General features: G+C 44.5%; 2 protein-coding genes across 6 annotated transcripts; both read right to left on the bottom strand.

Annotated features, from left to right (window-relative positions):
* Positions 1 to 1,357: 1,357 nt before the first annotated feature.
* LOC100282627 (uncharacterized) lies at positions 1,358 to 4,969 on the bottom strand. 3 transcript variants are annotated; one of them, XM_008678388.3, is made up of 7 exons: positions 4,586 to 4,969; positions 4,339 to 4,448; positions 4,032 to 4,219; positions 3,306 to 3,464; positions 2,169 to 2,828; positions 1,960 to 2,064; positions 1,358 to 1,802 (listed from the first exon to the last, which is right to left on the bottom strand). In XM_008678388.3, exons 1-5 carry the CDS (start codon positions 4,756 to 4,758, stop codon positions 2,562 to 2,564), a joined length of 897 nt encoding a protein of 298 aa, XP_008676610.1. In that variant the 5' UTR covers positions 4,759 to 4,969; the 3' UTR covers positions 1,358 to 1,802; positions 1,960 to 2,064; positions 2,169 to 2,561. The 3 variants fall into 3 exon arrangements, 2 of the variants coding, with proteins under 2 accessions (XP_008676610.1, NP_001353371.1); NR_158978.1 differs by having other exon boundaries at positions 1,778 to 1,802; positions 1,960 to 2,048; positions 4,586 to 4,832; NM_001366442.1 differs by lacking the exons at positions 1,358 to 1,802; positions 1,960 to 2,064 and having other exon boundaries at positions 2,410 to 2,828; positions 4,586 to 4,832.
* A 2,010-nt stretch (positions 4,970 to 6,979) lies between these two features.
* On the bottom strand, positions 6,980 to 9,987 carry LOC103644278 (L10-interacting MYB domain-containing protein-like). Of its 3 annotated transcripts, none has more exons than XM_035964440.1 (6): positions 9,917 to 9,987; positions 8,349 to 9,764; positions 7,965 to 8,275; positions 7,788 to 7,866; positions 7,123 to 7,712; positions 6,980 to 7,035 (listed from the first exon to the last, which is right to left on the bottom strand). In XM_035964440.1, the coding sequence occupies exons 2-5, from the start codon at positions 8,485 to 8,487 to the stop codon at positions 7,126 to 7,128; spliced, it is 1,116 nt and encodes a 371-aa protein (XP_035820333.1). In that variant the 5' UTR covers positions 8,488 to 9,764; positions 9,917 to 9,987; the 3' UTR covers positions 6,980 to 7,035; positions 7,123 to 7,125. The 3 variants fall into 3 exon arrangements, with proteins under 3 accessions (XP_035820333.1, XP_035820335.1, XP_035820334.1); XM_035964442.1 differs by having other exon boundaries at positions 7,965 to 8,272; XM_035964441.1 differs by having other exon boundaries at positions 7,965 to 8,272; positions 8,349 to 8,489; positions 9,917 to 9,984.
* Positions 9,988 to 14,075: the final 4,088 nt, after the last annotated feature.

Genomic DNA, 14,075 nt, shown 5'->3' with positions numbered 1-14,075 from the left:
CAGGTCGTAGTCCCCCACCATCAGAGATGTAATCTTCTGAGCCCTCGAAGAGCATCTCTCAGCTCGGAGAAGTCCAGGGCAAAGCTTGGGCCGTCTTACTCCTCGGAGTCTAGGCACCCTGAGGGCCTGTGTGAGTTTAGGACCAACTAGGATTTTTTATTTCCTTTTATTTTTTCCATTTTCCTTTCTTTTTCCAAAATTCAAAGATTCAAACAAAATTTGAATTCTTGTTTTGCACTCCAGATTTCAAATGTCACACAAAATTCTAACATAAATAATACTTCTACTACTTACGATAATATTATTTTATTATTATTATTATTATTATTCCACTCTTTTGCTCCTATATTTTTTCAGAGCTCACATTTGAATTCGAAGCTAGGTTTGTTTTAATTATAAGTTTGAGTTTGATGCACAAACAAAAGAGTTCCAACATGATGCATAATTTCATGTGTTTATTTGGAATTTATTGAACAGAAATATGCCTCATGAATAAGTCACATAATCAAAAGAGCTCCTTTATTATTTCAAATGACCAGAGTCATGGATACTATATACTAGGGTTTACAGATCGGTGGTGTCGACGATCACAATGGGTAGAGCGTGTCTCGACGTTGCGCGACCACAAGGGACTCGCTCGAACAGTCGAACCGACGTCCGATGGCCCGACAAGACAAACAGATGTATGGGTTGGGGTCTATCCGAGTGGGTCTGGCTTAGGGTGTGCCATCCACCTAGACCCCCTTGTGGGTCTGTCTCTGTGAGTGATTCACCACGCCGGAGTGACGAAAAATCAACTATAGTGAGCACCTAGTCCTTGCGCAGACTGAGGGGAGCTATACCCTTACACGGGTGCTCCAATGAGATTTAGTGAAGAGTGTCGACTTTTTGATACCTCGAAAAAAATCAGATAAATCTTCTTGCCCTTGCTTTACTTTCTGCGATTACGTTGAGCAATTTAGTTTGAGTTTTACATTCCAAGTATTTGCCATGATGATTTAGGTTTTTTTTGGGCTTTCTTAGCTTCTATGTTCGGCTGGCTGCGGCCGAACAGGGTTGCAGCCATATTTTAGTGCAGTTGGAACTGAGCAGGCGAACAGCTGAAAGTTTCGATTAACAACCTATCTTCTTTGGTGATGAAATTTCCAAGGATTTTACTAGCCATGGTTTCGACAGTTGCAAGCCATTCTTTTGAAGGCTTAGGGCTATTTTGACAACTCTATTTTTCTAAAGGATTTTAATTTTTTCAACAAAAATAAACTAATTTCTCTTGAGAATAAAAGATTCTCAAATTCTAAAAATAAATTAATTTCACTTGGAAAAATGAAAATTCCTTGAAAAAACGAGGCTGTCAAACTAACTCTTAGAAAATTAACCAAACTAACTCTTAGAAAATCAACCGAAGGCCTGGAATTTGTACTACAACATCATCAATTCTTAGGGCTTGTTCGTTTTGCTCTCAATCCATGTGGATTGGGTGGGATTGGATGGGTTTCAATCCCAAACAAGTCAAAATCTTTCACAATTTTTTCCAATCTCATCCAATCCATATGGGATAGGAATAACCGAACAAGCCCTTAATTGGCGAGTTTTTTTCTTTACATCCTCTTCGTCTTCAGGCTGTGGCATCGCCCATCAATCTTTCACCGGAAAAAACTCGGTACTCAAGGTCCTCTTGTTATCTAGTACCAAATCTCCAGTATGCATTTTTTATAGACTATGTTAGAAGCGATCATCATCATCTACGCTGGACCACTGACATTGCAGAGCAATTTTTAGGGCCGAACCTTTTGGAACCGTGCCTGCAAATAACAGCTCACACAACATAAGCTTCAGAGCCTTTGCGAGAACTGAAAACATCCGGATAGAGCTATCCTATCTTAGAAAATTTCGGTTCAGAGCTATCCGGATAGCTTCAGAGCTCACACAACATAAGCTTCACATGATGCTTTGCAGTACCTCTGTCCAGTACAAAATTTCTACTGGGGAATACGGCTCCTTTTGGGTTGCACATGCTGCTGCTGATGCTGTTGCAGGTAACAGTGGTTCTGCAAAATACAGCATCTAAAACCGGCTTAGACTGGTGGAACCTGCTTACTTTAGTCAGCCTTCTCACATGACTTGAGCATACAAACCAAGTACTAGCAAACATATTAAGCTCTAGATACCATTTTCATTGTTCATCAGCGCGTAGCCAGAACAGGCATTGTGGTCCTTGCGGAGGCGCGCCCACCATCCTAGCTGAAGATTAACCAGTAAACAACTTCCTCGGCAAAAACCACGCAATTGGCACCAACACAATCCAGTCAGACGGTTTCAGTGATGATAACTAAAAATGACACCGATCTGAAGAGCGAAAAAGAACACCAGATGTAATCAAATGGAGGCATATAAAGAAACTTATCTGAATAAAGCAGCAGCACGAGCAGCAGCCGAAGGCAACTACATTCAAATATCAAAATTTAACAGCACTGGTTGTGTTGCAATTTAAGAGTACAAACGTCAATCCCCCACGGCCTCTTGCACCATTTGTGTTCTTTGTAAACACTTCTTTCATGGCATCACTCTCTGCCGTGCCTTGACCGCTTGCGATCCTCATGTTCCACATCATATCTGCGTCTTTCTGATTTTGCTTCTCTTCCTCTGTCGGATCTGTCATCGTCCCTCTGCCTCTCACCTCGTGATCTCTCAGGTGAGTTGTCACGCCTGAATCTGTCCCGATCTTCTGCTCTTCTATCATCATGCCTACTCCTAGATTCTCGGTCTCCATACCGCTCTGATCTCGATGGTCCACCATCCCTAGAGTCCCGACGACTGTTTGCATTTCTCTGAAAGCATAATTTGCAACCATCAGAATATGTGGGCAACTACTCTATACTCACAGAAAAAGGTTACTGATAAGCTACAAGCTCAATTATACTAGGATACATATTTCCCGCCAAACAAAATAGGACCAAAGGGATCAGCTGATGTTACACTAGCATTTAGAAGCATACACACATGTGAAAATAACTAACGGAGATTGTATCACAAGTGTGCGTGCTTTTTATTTATAAGAAAAAAGCTTGATTTGCATTTGCAAGTTCCAATTACAGGTTCGTAGCATATCTATAAACAAGGAAATATTGGGTATGCTTGCAAGAAACATTAAGTGAAATTGACAAGATAGATGACACCAATTTTCTAGCTAGTAATGCATATGAAAATAATGTTTTTATAAAAAACACAAATTACTGCAAGTATTGGTTTGCATACTGTGCATTCCCAGTGAATAATCCTAGAACCAAGGGCATCCATTGACCTACCTGCTCGTCATGCAAAAATTTGCAGGATGCTCCACGGTTGCACTCTCCCTTCTGGAAAGCATAGCACATGCCTCGACTCTTCGGTACATCACTGTGTTTGTCATGCTCCCATCGTGCACCACTATCCTCTTTAGAACCCCAACCGGTGTTTGCATTTCTCTGAAAAATAATAATCCACGAACATCAGAATTTGTCACCAAACCAATAACGATAACAAACCAACATGTTGCTATGCTAGTGATTAGCAACACTATACATATAACGTAGAAATATGACTTTTGAAATTAAGCACAGGAAATAATCTTTCAGGGCATGTTTGGATATGGAGTAATTGGACCCAAACAAATCACAAAAAAAACTATGGTGACACCCCCGACCCCCGGTCTAAAAACAAACAGGGCATTTTGCACAAGCCACAGAATCCCGCAACAGTGCAAAGGAATCTCACAAATGTAAATTTGGGTTTCACCCTGATTAGGCCATTCAGTGATTCAACTGGAGTACATGTTAAGCCATGTTAATGCCAATACTTAGCACATTGAAGCTTATGTTGCTTCCAGCAATCATGACAAAACATCGGTACACTTCATTAAACAGTGGTTGCGAGATGACAGGATACCCATCTCCCCTCAACGACCAAACTGATTGACAAACTGATATATTGATCCTCAAAGACATTACCAGCATCGGTTTGCTACTCATCATGCGAATTCATAGCACACTGACCTGCTCATCATGTGAATATCTGCAGGAAGCTCCGCGGTTGCACTCGCCTTTCTGGAAAGCATAGCAGACTCCACGGGCCTCCCTCTTCTTCTGCAGCTCCTCCTCATCTTCCTCTTCCTTCTTCTTGTACTTGCTCACATGGTCAACCTTTATGATCCTCCCAAGAACTTTAGCTCCATTCAAATTGTCTTTACCATGCGAAATTAGGCAAGCAAGAACGATAAATATTAGGACTGAAGCAAGTAATTAACTGAAACTGAAAACACGTGCGACCAAAGATAAAAAGAGGGGCGAAAAGGATGCTTACCAACAGCAAGAATCGTGCTTCTCTGGTCCTCGTACGCGAGGAACGCGAACCCCTTGGATTTTCCGGTGCCCTTGTCGCGCACGAGGTTCACGTCGACAACCTCACCATACCTGCCAAAGCGGAGAGAGAGAGAGAGAGGGGAGTCGTCAGATCTCCCAGCCGGCCAGCCGGTGTCCACTCCACGGGGATGGGAGGGAGGGGAGGAAAGTAAGGCGTGAAGCGGAGAAGGTGAGGGTCTTCCACTCACTGCGCAAAGATGGCGAGGAGGTCGCCCTCGGTGAGGTCGAAGGGGACGCCGCCGACGTAGACGTAGGCCGAGTCCTTAAACTTGGCGTGCCACGACGCGTCCTCGCCGATGCCCAGGAGCGCCTCCTTCTGGTTGATAATCTGCGTCCGCTTCACCTGCGTGAGGGGATTCATCGCCGCCGCCCCGGCCGCCGGCGCCGCGCCGCCGACTACTCGAACAGCGGCGGATTGGAAGACGAAGGGGGGAGTCGTGTCGGTCAGTCGGTGTTTGGGGTCGAACGGGCTTTTGGATTTCGCTAGACCTGATTTGATCAAGGGTCGGGCCAAGAAAACCGTGCTGCCCGGCCCGCGGCCCACCCTAGCGGAAAGTATGCAGTCGTTCGATTGATCCACTCATCTATAATGTTTTTTAGGGTGATTTGGCTCTGACTTTTACCCTTAAAAATCAAAACCTAAATCAAAAGAATGATTTAGGGAGAAGTTTTTTCTAAAATCCGACTTTTTCGATTGCGCTGAACTGAAAGCATCTTTAGGCCTGTTTTTAACTGTTTTCAGATGGAATCGTGAATATATATAGAAAACTTTTAGGGGCTTAATTTCTACCAAATAGTTTTTAACTTTTTAACAATTCACTTCTCGTATCTTTTTCCACAACTCACAGCTAACATCAACTTTTTTCACCACCACAGTCCAACTATATATATTCCTCTATTTTTGAAACTGTCATTTTTGATGGTGCCTTTAGTGACACTAGAATAAGTGGCGCCGAGACAATAGAATTCTTGAATAAATTGCTATATACCTTTCATATAAATTGTTCTCGAGTTTTGGCAGATTGGGGCAATAGTAATAAAATACTTTAGGTGTGCATGAGACTATCACGATAATTAATGAGCATACAATATATGTTGTTCTAACCAGGCACACCAATCCATCCTTGCAGAAGCCATTGGCCATCCCGGCAAACCAAGAAATCTTTGTGGTAATGCTTCGTGACCTCGTCTTTGTAGCCATCCAGAAGAGGCATGTTCGTTCGTTTCTTGCCTGCCACTGTCTATACTTCTTAGGGCGCAGCACAAGGTCGCTGCCCTCACAGGAGATGCCATTGAACACGTAGCATCCCATAACGAGTTTCTCGAACACCAGTCGAGATTCGCTCTCCCTCGGTAAGGTTGCGTCCAACATGTCGAACATCGCCGTGCAGTAGAAGAGTATCTCCCGAAACCGTGACAGGAAGGAGGAACCATAAGGGCCTGTTCGGCAGCTCAAGAATGAATCCAGGCTAGGAACAGTTACAAGCCAGGATTCAGTGAATCCGGCCCTTTCACTTGTTCCGGATATGTAATTAATCCGGCTGGAATGAATCAAGGGAAGCAATTTTTATCTGTTTGGTAGCAAAGGATTGAATCCTGTCACTTCAGTTGAAAGAAAGCAAATTTTCAGCCACACACTGACAGCGGTAGTAGGCGATGTCGGACCACAACAAAAAAAATTGTGATAAATTTTTTTTATCCAACTCTGGTATCATTCCTGTACTATGATAGGCATCATTCCTTTTGAATCTTAGGCTCCACCATGATGGAAGGGCACCAGCAGACAACAAATGCAGGATTACTGTGTACAATGAAACAAGCACAGTGTTGTTGAAAGTCCCATTGACAACCATCCTATGATCTCCACCTCTAGCTTTGAGCACCAAACTTTGTACAAAGGACCTAAATACAGAGCCTGGAGGCTGAGGCGTAGACATTGGTGGAATAAAGCATATTACCAAGCTGCAAAGTTCACGATGCATCTCCTCAATCTGAAAAGAAAATAGCAGCATGTGAGTATATGACAAGAGAGGAGGGAGAGAGATTTAGATACCTACTAGCAATAGCACGTTAAAGTATTCTATTAACCAAATGGCAAAGTTAAATCACAGGCAACCGACTCAAGAAAAAATCATGTCTTGTCAGCTTGTTGACCCTCATATGGGTGTCATGCACTAATGCCTTCCAAGGACATGGGCAAAGGGTATTGAAAGGTTAACCCCAAAAGCACAAAGCATGAACTTCAAATGAATTGGGCAACATACAAGTATAGAAAATAGAAGGTAGCAAAAGCATAAGTTCCTAAAGCAATAATATCCAATCACAACAGTGCACTGTAGATTCCTGCACGTAGTATTGGTAAAAAAACAAACGATCGTCCATGCTCTTACTGGTGCCTTGACGTAATGCGTAGGTACATGAAGTCATGAAAAATACATGGAGCGGTCAAATGGAATTAATCTGCAGAGCTAGGCCGACAAATAAATTGGACTAGAAATAACCTACATCGAATACGTACACTGCAGCTGAAATGGGAAAGAATAGACAATTCAAAGTTCAGCTGAAATGGGTAAGAAGGGAGAAACGACTCATACCGAAAGTTCTCAAAGGGGAAGCATCACCGATTGATTACCCAAACCTGTCCAAACAAATGGAACAATTAGATTGGAATATAAAGGCCCAAGTGAATATGGTTGAGTGGAAGGTAAAGACACAAATATCATACCTACTAAGCCATCTCATTTCTTAGCCAAATCAAAGCTGATTCTTGATCCGCTTCACATGCACATATGAAAGTCTCTCTATTCTCTTTGCTCTTGGTGAAGACTGAATATGCTTTTGCCTTCTCCATTTTGGTCACTTCTTCCATTGTGTTCAGAACTGATATGCACCTTTTGATGGAGAAATCTTCACTTTGAGCTGCCTCCTTTTCTCTTGTCTCCTTTTCTCTTGCTTCCTTTTCTCTTGCAGCTTCATCTTCTACTTGCTTGCTCCTCATTTCTAGGTATTTGTTCATCATATTTTCTATGTTGTCAGTCTTTCTAGGCTTCTTTGGTTCCTTTTCTTGCTTGTTTCTTGACGCAGCAGGTCTTCGCTGTCCACTTTCTTCATCTCGTGACAGAGTATTAGTCCTTCCTTGAAGCATATCTTCATTCCTTTCAGCGAGTGCATCATCAACTTCATCATCTACATCATGAACAACATTCAGATCAAAGCCTTGTGGTCCATCTTCTGCATCCTGAAGTTGCTCATTCAGTTCTTCCTCTTGCGGTGCCTCAAGAGAAGTGCAATTCCAAGTCCCTTCAGCCAAGTGTCCTACACAATGACAAAGAAATATATATTATATATTTCAGTATATTATATATTTCAGTATGATGTTTGGAAACTTACCATCATAAAGCTCTCCCAAAGCATCAAAGAGCGGGAAGGTTGCCTTGTTGTTGTTAAACTTCTTGATTTTAGGAAATGTCTGCACAATTAAAAAAACATTGATCAAATACGAGATTATCATTATAAGGTTATCCTACATAACTAATTTAATAATTGAATTTCAATAAATCAACTTACCACCATGAGATTCTCCCACAAAGCTGGTGGTCCTTCAACCATATTCCTTTTCTCATTCCAGGTGGACCCACTCTGTTGCTTTGCTGCTTTGAGCATCTTGTAGTCTCTCTTCAGCTGACCTTCTTTATCCTGAATTTGAGACTTTGTAAAGGAGACATACTTGTTCCTCACATGAAACTCCTTGACCATTCTATTCCACCCTTCGGAGTTCCAACCATTGTCACCTCTATATCCACTTTCTTTAAATTCATGGAGAATGTCAACAAGAGACCTCTCAAGACCTGGATTCCAATCCGCTCTTTGTTTCACTATTACATAAACAATGGTCACGCATCAGTAATACAAAACTTACAAGAAAGCATGAAGAAACATTGAACACAATACCTCTTGGAGAACTTCCACTCTTTTTTGCCCCACTGCATTTAGGAGAAGTCTTCTTTTTAGTAGCACTTGTTGTAGGAATGAACCTACGCAACTTTGGGGAACCACCTATGTTGAACCTTGGGGAGCCTTTTCCAACCATAGCTTTTTAAAGAAAAAACTTATTACATTTTACAATACTACTAATTTAAATTATTACAACTTATTCAACCACGAAAATACTAATTTAGATGTTGTTGGTATTGAGCCCACATTTCTTGGGCGATGGTATCTCTTAAAGCATTGTCTTGTGTAGTGCTTGGGTCACTCATTTGATCACCACTTGGTAGAGCAACAAAGTTTGATGGATCAATATTATCCGGCTGATGATCTAACCAATCTTCATCACCATGAAGTGATCGAATTAGATTATGGAAGATGGCAGCAGCTATAGGTATCTTTACTTGGTTTTCCAGTGTGTGGAACGTGGCAACTTTGAGAATGGGGAAGCGCTTTTTAAGCACCCCCAAAGCCCTTTCCACATGGTTCCTCAGAAGTGCGTGGCGATGGTTGAAGAGCTCCTTCGGGTTCTGTGGTCTTCGATGTCCAGCCCCAAATTCCTTCAAGTGGTACCGAGCTCCTCGGTATGGAGCAAGAAAAGATGGAGTATTTGCATACCCTCCATCAACTAGATAGAATTTTCCTGGAGGTACCTGGAAACCCTTGCTCATAGCTGATCTTAGCACTCTAGAATCTGTGGCCGATCCCTCCCATCCACTAGAAACAAAAGTGATATTGAGATCGAAATCACATGCCACCATCACATTTATGCTTAGTGTTCCTTTCCGATTTCGAAAAGGAGAATGTTTATCGGGAGATATGGAAATAGGAATGTGAGTTCCATCAATGGCACCAAGACAATTCTTGAAGAATGGATAGAATCTAGGATTATCTTGGATTTTTTGATGCACTTGATTAGGATCAGGAGGCTGAATGAAGCGACGAGATAGGACAGGAATGACCTTATTGAAGAAGTGGTTGATGTGATGATGGAAGGTGTCATTACTGTGCCCAAAATACACTTGGAGATCCTGATATGAGGCGTTGCGACTTAGCATGTATAAGAAGAACCCCAACTTCTCCTCGACCGTGATCCTTGTATCAACAATGATCCTTCTCCTTCTAAGATAAGTTGCAAGCTCTCTGAAGATGTGTGGTTCCATCCGAAATGTAACTTGACAGTTCTTGACATGTCCCTCGAGCAGTCGACGAACCTTAACCTCGCCTGTCTCATCTGAGGTATGACGTTTCTTCTTTTGTCCCCCACCTCTAGTAGAACCCATCAGATATAAGGCGGGGAAAATAAATATCATCATGTCATCATCTTCTTCTTCCCTCCTCTTTCTAATACGATCCCGCAATGAGATACTCATTGTAGAACTAAATAATATAGACTTGTCGTCAGATATAAGCTGAATATAAAAACAGAATTAAAGCAAACCATGTATAGATTGAAAAGTACAAGTAATAAGGACTAAAGCAAACTACTACGGACTAAAGCAAACTATGTATACATAGACATAATTCAGTACCTTTTGGAGTTGGTACCGGATCCCAAGAAGGAGGAGGTTCGCCTTCCCCAACTCTAATCGGTGTTGTAGGGATCTACATGTAACAAAACTGAAATAAGGAGCTGACATACATGATCCTAAAGTGTACAATTAATTCATGAAGTAATAATTCAATGTGATCTTCTTCAATGCATTGTACCAATTAAAGCTTCAGCAGTTTCTGCTGATGCTGGCTACCTGCTGCTGAACAAGAACAATGTGATGATGTTCAGACGTGCTGACAACCAACTAAATCTCCATAGTAGTACAGGGACGGAGCCAAAAAAACTTTAATAGAGACCGAACTAAACTATTGTAGAGAAGTCCTTTCTACAACTAAAGCTCTGTAGCGTTGTAATAATTTAAATTAGTGGAGAAGCAAGGCGTGCCTTATACACTAGTTAACCTAAATCCAATGCAATGAAGTAATAATCCAATGTAGCGTACAGGGATGCGCGCGATATTTTCTACCACTCTCGAAAAAAAAGCAAGCGGAGGACGGAGTGGCTGAAGCCAGCCAATGCAGTGAAGAACATCCACCAAGAGCAAGGTGGAGGATTCTCCCTTCTTTGGTGGTTGCTGCTAGCTACTACTGCCTTTTCCTTTGGTTTACTCCTTCAGCTCGGCAACCTATGAGTAGTAGGCTTTGCCTTGCCTCCTTGCGCTTGAGGATTGGTTTCTTCTCAATGCTGGGGTTGCAAGGAAGCTCAGTGCATGTCACTGCGCCAGCAAATGGGCAAGGCGGCAAAGATGAGGAGAGCTACCACTGCGCCAGCAAATGGGCCATGGACGAGCATCCTGACCACCCGCGCGTCTAGAGCATGCAGATGGCAGCGAACTCGGCCAGGGCCTCGGCGAGCATCCCGGCCTTGCCCTTGGCGACGAGCATCCTGACGAGCGCGGCCACCCGCGCGTCCAGCTGCTGCCCCGTGACCGTCACAACAACCTCGACCGCGGCGGCGCCCTCTTCCAGAGGCCGCCCTAGCCGGAGAAGGAGTGCGTCTAGGCCTTGGAGGAAGGGGTGCGCCATGGATCCAGACAAGCACACGCGGAGAACCTGACCACGCGGAGGATGAGCGCGACGAGAGCTTACTGGTGAGAAGGCAGCGGGGAGGACGGTCGTCGTCGCTGCTTCGCGCCGCCACGCCGTCACCTCGCGCCGCCACGCTGTCACCTGGCGCCGTCGTCTCTTCACCTCCTCCGCCGCCAGGGTTACGGAATGGATCCGGACGCCACCAGACGAGGATTAATGCCAGACAGTGGTGGAAGGAAAAAAGTCCAAACCGGGCCAATTCGAAACCAATCCATTTCTTCCCAGCCCTAAACGAACACCTTTTAGATGGCCGGCCCAATTCGAAACCAGGCTATTTCTTTTCCCCTAGAACCAGGCCCGGAACGCGCCCAACAGGCCAAAACGAACGCGCCCTAAGACTGGTTCACAACGCTCTGGATGAAGACGTCTGGCCTCATCTTCCTGAAGTCTGGCCTCATCTTCCTGATTATTGAATAAAAGGTACAGATAAATTATCTTGCAATATATTTCTTGTATTTTAATAATTTTGGTCTAATGGTCCATTGCGGATCTCTATTTGATCTACTGCGTGCTCAGTTTACACTGCACGAGGTCCACACATATGCACTAATTGCCTAATTCTAATTTTATCATCCGATCCAATCTGGTTCCCGTTGGTGAAGATCAAACACAACGTTTGGAATTAACACGTGAAATAGCTGAGCATCTTCCGATCCAAGAGACCATCTTCCCTAGCAAACACCAACTGACAGAGTACGCTATATTATTTTTCCAGTACATAATTTACTTATGCGGGAACTGAATTTCTTTTTCCCCTTTTCTTTTAGATGCAGCATAGGAGGCACTTTTCTTCCAATCACATTTGTTTCAAAACAAAGACTATCATAGCTTTTTAGGGTACATTTTTTTCTTTTGAAAACGGAGTTATAGGGGCATCAGGCTTCAGTTAGATTCTATGAACCAATCTGCATTCTTTACTGCACTGGAAGTCTGAAAATTCCAGCTAATGAATCATGGTTTGAAAATATTATTGTCTAAACAATTACAAAATTATTACCTTCATGCAAGAAATCATTCGGCCCCTCGCTGTTGTTTGTGTTAGTGCCAACAAGGGGAGGGGAGGAGAGGATCTTAGCGAAGGACTGCTGCACCTGGAGTAGCGCAGGGTGATCACCAAGCTCATCGTCATCGTCCTCCATGAGCATGCGTGAGATGTAAGGGAGCGTCATGTCATTGTTAGGGACTTGATGTCGGTCCTCATTGCTGGCATTGGGCTTGTGGGGGAGTTCAAGGAAGACAGGTGGGGACAATGGTGGCTGCTCCATGAGATCCTTGATGAAGAATTCCTCCGGTGTGGTGGCCATGCTCATGAATGGTAGTGCTGCAGGACAATAGCTTTCTGTTAATACATATATAAATGTCATAAAGGGAAGAAAACAAAACTACTTCCGGTTTCTTGTCCCTACCATCAGGACAGCAAAAGACGATGGCTGGGATGTAACCCCAATGCTGCTAGTTCGACGGAGACCATGTACATGTATGAAAGGAAAAAGAAGCATGTACATGTAACGGACAAAGATTCAGGAAAAGATGAACTCACTGCACAGATTGACAAGCAGTTTTACAAGAACTCACGGCAGACCTTCTATCCAGCAAGGGGCCACTGTAGCGTCGTCCAGCAGACCCCCATACAGCCACCGAAATCCACCGGCCACCCCCGTCGCCCCCATATCCGCGAGGCTCGGAGCTCTCCCCCATCCATTCTGGCCAACGGTCGAGCGCGAGGACCCACCCCCGACGCCAACGGTTCAACCTTCTATTGCTACTTCGACGGCGGCGCTAGGTGATGCGGGCTCACGGCGACATGGTACCGTTGGGGGAAGCCGCCAATCTTGTCGACGTTGCTGCAGAAGGTTGCCTCCAATCGACGACGGTGTGCGGTGCCGCGGCGGTCCTCTTCTCCGACGTCCTTCCTCCACGCCGCGCGCGGGCGGCTGTGATGCCGCCCACCTCCAAACCGATCTCAACCCGTTTCGCTTGCAATGCCCACCTCTCCGGCCGAGTTTCGCCGCCGACGAAGCACACACCCTCCCTCGCCGCCCTCCCTCATCGCCGCGCCGTGGAACCTTCCGCCCGAGCGCGGGAGATTGTCGCGCCACCCGGGGGGCCGCGGTCGGAGCGCCGCTCGGGGTGCCGCTGGAACCAGCTCGCGGATACTTCTCCCCATTTGGTGGGCTCCACCGCGGTTCCACCCTTTTTCCCCGCATCCGCGTCGAGCCCCTTGCTGGACTCGGTCTAAGGGACGACAGGAGCAAGGAGGGAGAGAGCATCTGATGCGTTTCCGTCGTGTCCGTGAAGGTTGTGGCCAAAAAAAGGAAGAGGGGTGAGATGACCGCGATGGAGCAGAGGCGGGGTCCGTGTCATGGCTCTGCCATCACTCGAGCATGGCTGCACCCATGCCTGTTACGACCTCACGAGCAGTGCAGCAGTACCTGCCTGTCCCAGTAATGTCAGCGGACGCAATGAAAAGAATCACCGCACGTCAACACAGCGTGTGCACGTGTCGCGCGAAGTAGGCCGCGCAGCCCGCCGAGTGCGGGGAGGCGCCGAAAACGAATGAAGTTTTAATAACTTAGATTAGATGGCGCCATATTAGGAGAAATAAATCGAACTAAGGGCTTGTTCGTTTCGCCGTTAATCCATGTGGATTGGGTGGTATTGAGTCGGTTTAATTCCATAGCAAGTCAAAATACATCCCAATTCATCACAATACACACCAATACACATGGAATTGAAATAACCGAACAAGGCCTAAGGTGAAAGTTCAGGGAGATAAATCCGGCTGCAAAAACATTCGCAATGGAACCTCGTTTCCGTCTCCCCACAATTCCTGACCGAATTCGCCCGGTGATGGCTAGTTTAGCAATCCTATCTTTCTAATAGATTTCTATTTTTCATTAAAAATTAATTTATTTTTTATTGTGAAAATAAAAATCCCATGAAAACTGAAGTTGTGAGACTAGTTCTAATACTTTCTATTACTGGCGAAGGCTAGGAAATATTTTTTCCAACTAGTGAATTTTGTTTTAAATTTGAAAGATTTAAAAA

This window comes from Zea mays, chromosome 1 (genome assembly GCF_902167145.1).
Source record: "Zea mays cultivar B73 chromosome 1, Zm-B73-REFERENCE-NAM-5.0, whole genome shotgun sequence".
In the NCBI taxonomy this organism is placed as follows: Eukaryota; Viridiplantae; Streptophyta; class Magnoliopsida; order Poales; family Poaceae; genus Zea; species Zea mays.
This window is presented reverse-complemented; position numbering and strand designations above follow the sequence as displayed.